Genomic DNA, 7793 nt, shown 5'->3' with positions numbered 1-7793 from the left:
TGCATTATTTCTTCCTAAACTCATCAATTTTTCACCCAAACGATCATCCTTAAAGTCCCACGGCGATGGGGCAGGGCGGTAGGGGCAGGTTTGCGTTAGACTGGAAGCCTAGCCTGAGTCCTGCACGTTGTGCGGTGCATGCTGGACGGTCCCTGACGGGTGGGCTGGAGTAGTGCTCAACTTCGGCAGCCACATGCGGGACTGAGCTGGCCTCTTTAGGATGCCACGCAGCTCACCCTAGTCAGTGCTGTCGTAATAAATAAATAAATAAATGAATAAGTAAATGAATAAATAAATAAATAAACAAATAAATAAATAAACACAAATTGAATTTGAAACTAGCCTCCTGGACATTTGGACTCTCTAGGATCAAACCAAAGAAACAGTAACAAGACCTTCCCGTAGGACAACTCTGATTGCTAATGAGCTTCGTAGATACGATGTAGGTATTGCTGTTTTAAGTGGGACACGCCTTCCAGACGAGGATTTCCTAACAGAAGCAAGAGAGGGTTACACGTTTTTCTGGAAAGGTTTAGCGAAAGACGCACCAAGAATTCACGGAGTAGACTTTGCAATCAAAACCAATCTTCTGACCAATATGCCTGAAGGTCCAACTGGTATCAACGAACGACTAATGACTTGGCACATTCCACTTGTCAAAACAGATACTTGACCCTCATAAGTGCATATGCACCTACATTAGTCACTGATGAAGCCACTAAAGACACATTCTACAGTGCTCTTGATGCCACTCTGCAAAACATCAGCAAATCAGATAGGGCGGTGCTTATGGGTGACTTCAATGCACGCGTTGGAAGAAATTGGGAACTCTGGGGTGGTGCCTTGGGTCGTCACGGCACAGGCAAGATGAACACCAACGGCCTCAGACTCCTCTCACTTTGTGCTGAGCATGAGAGAAAAACAAGTTCAAAAACACAGAAACATCCAAAATCAGGTCTAGCACATGCTTGATTACATTATAACCAGACAATGCCACACCAATGATGTCACTTTAACTCAAGTTATGCGAGGGGCAGAGTGCTCGACTGACTATCAACTTGTCAGAGCTCAATTTAAATTCCAAATCCGGCCTCCCATTCACAAACAAGCCCCAAGAAAGAAGCTAAATTGTGCTGCACTTAAGGACCCAGGAGTCAGGGACTCCTTTCGTGGAAGTCTTTCTACTTGTCTCTCCTCACCCACAACCCAAGCAGAGGACCCTGACGATGAATGGCGCAAACTTTGCTCCATCATGCTTAAAACTGCGGAAGCGACCATCGGCTTCAAAAGACGCTCACACGTCGACTGGTTCGACGAGAACAACGAAGCCATACACCAGCTGCTAAACGAAAAACGTAAGGCCCACGATGCCTTTTTTGAAAATCGCCAATCTTCAAGATTAGCTCGCAAATGGAAAGAACTCAGGGCTGAGGCTGAGCGCAAGTTACGGAAGATATAGAACTGCTGGTGGGTTGAAAAGGCACGTAAAACTCAAGCCTTTGCCGATAACAGCAATATGCAAGGGTTCTATAATGCCCTGAAAACCATACATGGGCCTAGGAAAAACATCCTTTCCCCTGTCCCGTCAGTTGTTGGCTCAATGATATACAAAAAGAAGACAGAGATACTTAATCGATGGGCCGAACATTTCCAGTTATTATTGAACCATCAAAACCCGTATGATAAGGAACTTCTTGATGACCTACCAAATGTTCCAGTCATTTATAGCTTAAACAGACCTCCACAAATGCACGAATTAATTAGTACTATCAAAAGCTTGAAAGATAACAAAAGCTATGGCCCCGATGAAATCCCTGGAAAGATATTGAAACAAGGAGGTTACCATCTAAATTTATGTTTATTGGAGTTTATTCAGACCCTGTGGGAAGACCAAATCCATAAATCCTGGACTGATGCCACAGTCATCCCTATCTACAAGAACAAAGGAAATAGGAATGACTGTAACAATAGCCGCAACATTTTCCTCCTCTCAGTGGCCGACAAAGTACTAGCCAGAATCATGCTCTCCTGCCTGGTGAATCATTTGTCCTAGATGGTGCTACCTGAGTCCCAGTGTGGTTTCAGAAAGGAGACAGGAACCACTGACATGGTGTTTTCTTTAAAGCAAATCCAGGAGAACGTCTCGAACAGAAGAAAGATCTTTTTTATAGTCTTTGTGGAACTAACCAAGGCTTTTGACACAGTGCCCCGGGAACTTCTCTGGAAAACCTTCCTGAAATACGGTGTACCAGAGAAGTTCATCAAGATAATTCAGCTGTTTCACTCTGGCATGGAAGCGAAAGTTAGTATCAACGGCAGGGAATCAAAATTTTTTTTTGTAGAAGTGAGGGTAAAGCAGGGAGCGTCTTGCCCTAATCCTTTTCAACCTTTTCATATCTGTAGTAATGGACCTCCTGTAGACTACGCTCAGAGAGGAAGACGGGGTTAAAATAGAATACCGACTGGACGGGAGTCTATTTAACACTCGAAGACTCCAAGCACACACAAAAACAATCAGACAACAGGTAGTGGACTTACAGTATGCAGATAATACCGCCCTTGTAGCTCATACAGTTGACTAAGCAACGCATGTTAGGTTCGTTATCCTCCATCTATCAAGCGTTTGGACTCCAAATAAACACAAACAAAACTAAAATTATAGCCCAGGTATCCAATCAAAATCAAGATACCCTACTTTAATATCAATGGAAGTGAATTTAAGACCGTGTCCTTTTTTAATTACCTTGACAGCATTGTTTCTTCCACCACCAAAATTAACAATGACATCACCGAAAAAATCAACAAAGCATCACGTTCTTTTGGCACACTAAGGTCCAATTTTTTTTAACAACAAACACCTGAAATTAACAACCAATATTCAGGTTTATGAAGCAGTATGCATTTCCACATTGCTGTATGGTACTGAGACTTGGACCACTTATCGACGTCATCTAGGTCAACTTTCATATCTCATGTCTCCAAAAGTTCCTAGGCCTCACATGGAAAGATCGAATGTCACACACCCAGATCCTTGAATGTACAAAAAGCGTAAGCATTGAGGCCATGATTGCAAACCGGCAGCTTCGCTGGCTTGGACATGTTCTCCGCATGTCAGAGGAACGACTGTCAAGAAAAATACTCTATGGTCCTACAAAACAGCCACCGAAGACCTGGTGGCCATAAAAAGATGTATAAGGATCACATAAGATCGACTTTAAAAAAGAAAAAAATGCCTGATAACACCCTCCAACTTTGAGGTCCTTGCAAATAACAACATCACCTGGAAAGGAAACAGCAAGAAAGGGGTTGCTGTCATGAAAATGGACCGCACAAATCAACTTGCACTAAAAAGACGACGGAGACATGCCAGTAGAGAAGCTCCTGCTGCACCGAACCACCAGTGGATATGTCGAACGTGTGGGAAGATGTGCAGCTCAAGAATTGGACTAGTAAGCCACAAGAACGCTTACAGACGGCGGGGGCTACAATAACAACAACCTCATCCTTCATCGCATCATCCTGGGAAGAAATGAAAGTCGTCATCGGCTACGATGGACTGCAAAAAGAAGAATGTACTGTAAATATTTACTTTACACCTACTTCCTATGCTAACCTAATCCCCTGAGATTTACTTTATCTTTGGAAGAGAAATCTTTATCGTTGAGAAAGAGCACTCTTGGCCACAATCCCTTTCACAATCGCTCAACTATATTCAAATTATTCTCGATCACCACTGTTCGATCTATCCGTGTCTGTGGGCTTTTATTTACACTCCCTCTCACCATTATTGCTGTTAGGAATGGGGGTTTTCGGCTTAGACTCGTTTCTACTAAATAGCTTATGATATTCTAACTACTATATACATAGGTATATTCAGATATTTCCATAAATTTCCACGGATTTTTTTTTTTTTTTTTTTTTTTTGTATCACTGACACATACCTGTTAGAGATGGGGGTTTTCGGCTTAAACTGACTAATCCCCATACGTGAACACAGCATGGCTAGCGAGCGCGTTCGTATCTTTAGACAAAAACACCAACTACCACTTCGTAATACAATTCAAGGTTCCATTACTTCGTTTCATGATGTAACCTTTATGTGCTAAAAACCCTAAGAATATTCCTCTAATAGAATTCTGAACTGTAGAAAACCCTCCGCAACATGTGAAGGATTCTCTATGATTTGATCAAACCCCACAATAAACTCAATTCTGTCGTCTTTAGAGATTGACTACTTTTTGATTGGTTGATGATGTACTCTCCAGCTCAGCACACTCGTAGATGTGCTATTCACAGGTGACCCTTGGGTACGCCGAATTACTGTGGATACCTCACTCATTTCTCCATCAGTCTTCGTATTAGCTGGATTCCCCAATTGACCTCTTATTTTATACTTGACTGGACATGTACAGCCACTGCGACCGAGCTAAGCTACGACTGTCTCTTGCGGATTCGCCCCATGGATGGCACACTACTCCTCCTTCCGTGGGCTCAATTCTGGGCAATCGGCAATTGTCCACCAGATCCTGAAGTCCTACACCCCTGTCATGCGAGGAATTGTGAACTGAATTGGGTTCACGACTTCAACTCGAACTAAAGAATTTCCCTGTTTTCCAATACTACTTCAATTGAGATTCCTCGATAACCATCATGGATAGTCTCTCTCCTAGACTTGGACATGAGCTTCTTTATCCTTTTTTAAAGTTAATATTAAGTTTCTTCACCTGTCTGTTGCTAAGGTTTTCCTTTACAACACACACACACACACACACACACACACACACACACACACACACACACACACACACACACACACACACACACACACACACACACACACACACATGCACACACACACACACACTGTTACGGGCGGCTGGTATGTGAAGAGACGTTACGTATAACGTCTAAGTGCTTAAGAACCAGCGCACTTCTAGAAGCCACTGTAGGACTGAACTATCTGGTCAGGGCCTAGATAATTCGTAAGACTAGAAGTAAAGGTAACAAAGAAGATTCCAGGAAAGGAATATTAAACTAGCGATAAAACTAGTAAACGAAATTATTAATGGAAAATATTTACAGGCAATCAACACAAAAGAGAATGGGCAGTAGGGTCAATGGGACCGTTACATGATTATGAGAATATGGAAATTATCGTTCAAATAAGAAACACAAGATAAGTATACAATATGGTACTATCTAAGTACAAAGAGATCAGGAACATGCATCAGAATAAGTAATAAGTACAAATATAAGTAAAGTAATGCAATGTATATCAGACACGTAATGTAGGCAAAAAGGGTGATCACTTCACACCAATCGTCTCATGAATCTAAACCTTCTAGTTTTTATCAAGAGATCAATATGTGGGAATATGACAAGGAGTCAGCGAGTTCCACCGCTTATATACCATTGGACCGGAAGCCGGATACTTCCGGTTAAGGGTGCGGGAGAGGAGGAGGGTAAGTTAACACGTCAACATGGGTAGTTTTAGGACCCTCGACTCGCTTGAACAATCTATTTATTTAGTAACTGTCAAATCTGTGCGCTCCGAACTATTCAGGATTTCGCTTGTCTGTTTGTTCTACAAGAGTGCGCACCTCTCTCCGCACGTAGACAAGATTACATATAGTGGACGGGCGTTACTGCTTAACATTGTTACAATACATACATAGACAAGAAATATGAACATAGTTATGTAATACAAAGGAACACAATTCTATAACATAATTACACATATGACGTAATATCTAATATTACGTTACACCTCCACCGTTTGGGAAAGCTTTTCACTTTCTGTTGAAAAGCTACGTTCTAGAAGTACGGAGTAGTTCTTCTGCGCAGGGGACAGCTTCTTGCTGTAGTAGGCGATAGCGTGAAGAACTTCATTGTGTTCTTGCAAGAGGGCGGCACCGATACCGGTGTCGCTGGCGTCGACTTGCAGAAGAAAGGGTCGTTGGAAATTGGGTGCCCTTAGAACTGGTGCGTTAGTGAGAAGGGACTTCAGGTTTTTGAAGGCCGTCTCACAGGTAGGTGTCCACACGAAGTCGTGGTCTTTTCTCAACAGGTCAGTCAATGGTTCTGCTACATCTTGTTTCTCAGATAAGTGAAGATTTTGTAGTATCTGGGAGTTTTCCAAGGGAATCTCAGGAGGATTAGGCAGGTTATCAGGAGGCTCTTCCGATTTTATTGTGGTAGAGCTGCAAATTGGAATTGGATCTCTGGAATGATAAGGTTTTAAGGTATTTATGTGACAGAGACGGGAACTCTTTCTTCTGTCTGGAGTTTTGATTATGTAGTTGAGATCACTGGCTCTGGACAAGACTTCATAGGGTCCTTTGTATTTAGCCTGCAATGGATCTCCTGGTATGGGAAGATAAAGTAACACTTGATCTCCTGGAGAGAAAGTTCTAAGTTTAGAATTTTTATCATACCGACCTTTCAATACTCGTTGAGCATTCGTCAAGTTCTCTCTTGCCAACTTCCAAGCTTCTAACAACTTCTCGGTGACCTGGGACACGTATTTCAAAGAAGGAACAGGTGGTTCTTCTTTCATCCATTGTTCATGAAGTATCTTTAGGGGACCACGGACTTCATGACCGAAGACTAATTCTGACGGGCTGAATCCAAGGCTTTCTTGAATTGTTGTTCGGGTGGCGAACAACAAAAAGGGGAGTCCGTCTTCCCAATTTCGAGTGTTCTCAGCACAGAAGATTCTTAACATTGTCTTGAGCGTTTGGTGAAAGCGCTCTAGAGCACCTTGTGATTGAGGATGATAGGCGGAGGAAGTTACATGATTTATACCTAGTGTTACAAGAGTTTCTCTAAACTTGTTGGAAAGAAAATTACTTTCTTGATCACTTTGAATGTTCTTAGGAAATCCTACCATAGTGAAATATTTCAACATTTCTCTGATTATGTTTTGAGCTTTAATATTTTTCAAAGGAATTGCTTCTGGAAAACGAGTGCTCATACACATGATTGTGAGAATGTACTGATTTCCTTTACTTGAAGGAGGTAAAGGTCCTACACAGTCAATAAGAACTTTTTTAAATGGCTCTTCCATTACAGGAATGGGATGGAGTGGAGCTTCTACAATTTTCTGGTTGGGCTTACCTACAAGTTGACATGTATGACATGTTTTACAATATTGGGCAACATCTTTGACAACCGTGGGCCAATGGAAATGTTGGGTTATGTTGAACAAGGTCTTTCTTACCCCTAAGTGACCTGCTAAGGGAGTATCATGAGCCAATCTTAGAACATTATTCCTGAAACCAAGAGGGAGGACTATTTGATTCCTTACTTGCCATGGCTGGTCAGCGGTTGCGGTGGATGCTCTCCATTTTCGCATTAGGACTCCGTTTTCTATATAGAAACCTCGTGACATATTTTCAACTTCTTCTGGAGATGAAAGAATCTCGTACAAATTTTTAAGAGAATGATCTGACTTCTGTTCTTTGATTAATTCTGCTCTAGATAGAGAAACTGGTGAAGAAGAAGATGGGTCAGTTTGGGAGAATAGGGATTCTAAATTATAGGTCTCCTCTTCAGATTTCTTGTACTGAGATCTGGTTACAGCACAAGCGGGAAACAACTGTAAGTTATCTGAAGGTTCTACTGAGGTCTTAGGGTTATTTGTTATTAAGGGAGAAATGACTTTGCTTCCAGCGATGTCATTGGCCAACAATAAGGATATTCCTACTATGGGAAGAGAGTCTACTACTGCTACTTTAACCATTCCGGTTGTTAAATCAGACCGCAAGAAAACATTATGTAATGGACATTTTATA

The 7793-nt window shown here is 41.9% G+C and overlaps 1 protein-coding gene across 1 annotated transcript; it reads left to right on the top strand.

The window, feature by feature from the left end:
* Positions 1 to 1600: 1600 nt before the first annotated feature.
* Positions 1601 to 2053, top strand: LOC143020763 (uncharacterized). Its single transcript, XM_076177498.1, has one exon. The coding sequence runs from the start codon at positions 1601 to 1603 to the stop codon at positions 2051 to 2053; it is 453 nt and encodes a 150-aa protein (XP_076033613.1).
* The last annotated feature ends 5740 nt before the right edge of the window (positions 2054 to 7793 follow it).

This window comes from Oratosquilla oratoria, chromosome 40 (assembly GCF_046742065.1).
Source record: "Oratosquilla oratoria isolate Oo_2021 chromosome 40, ASM4674206v1, whole genome shotgun sequence".
NCBI classification, from domain to species: Eukaryota; Metazoa; Arthropoda; class Malacostraca; order Stomatopoda; family Squillidae; genus Oratosquilla; species Oratosquilla oratoria.
The sequence above is the reverse complement of the archived record's forward strand: the minus strand, read 5'-3'. Positions and strand labels throughout refer to the sequence as shown.

What these genes read in the sequence shown, in the direction of transcription:
- LOC143020763 (XM_076177498.1), top strand. Translation starts at nt 1,601, where the DNA reads ATGATATACAAAAAGAAGACAGAGATACTTAATCGATGGGCCGAACAT.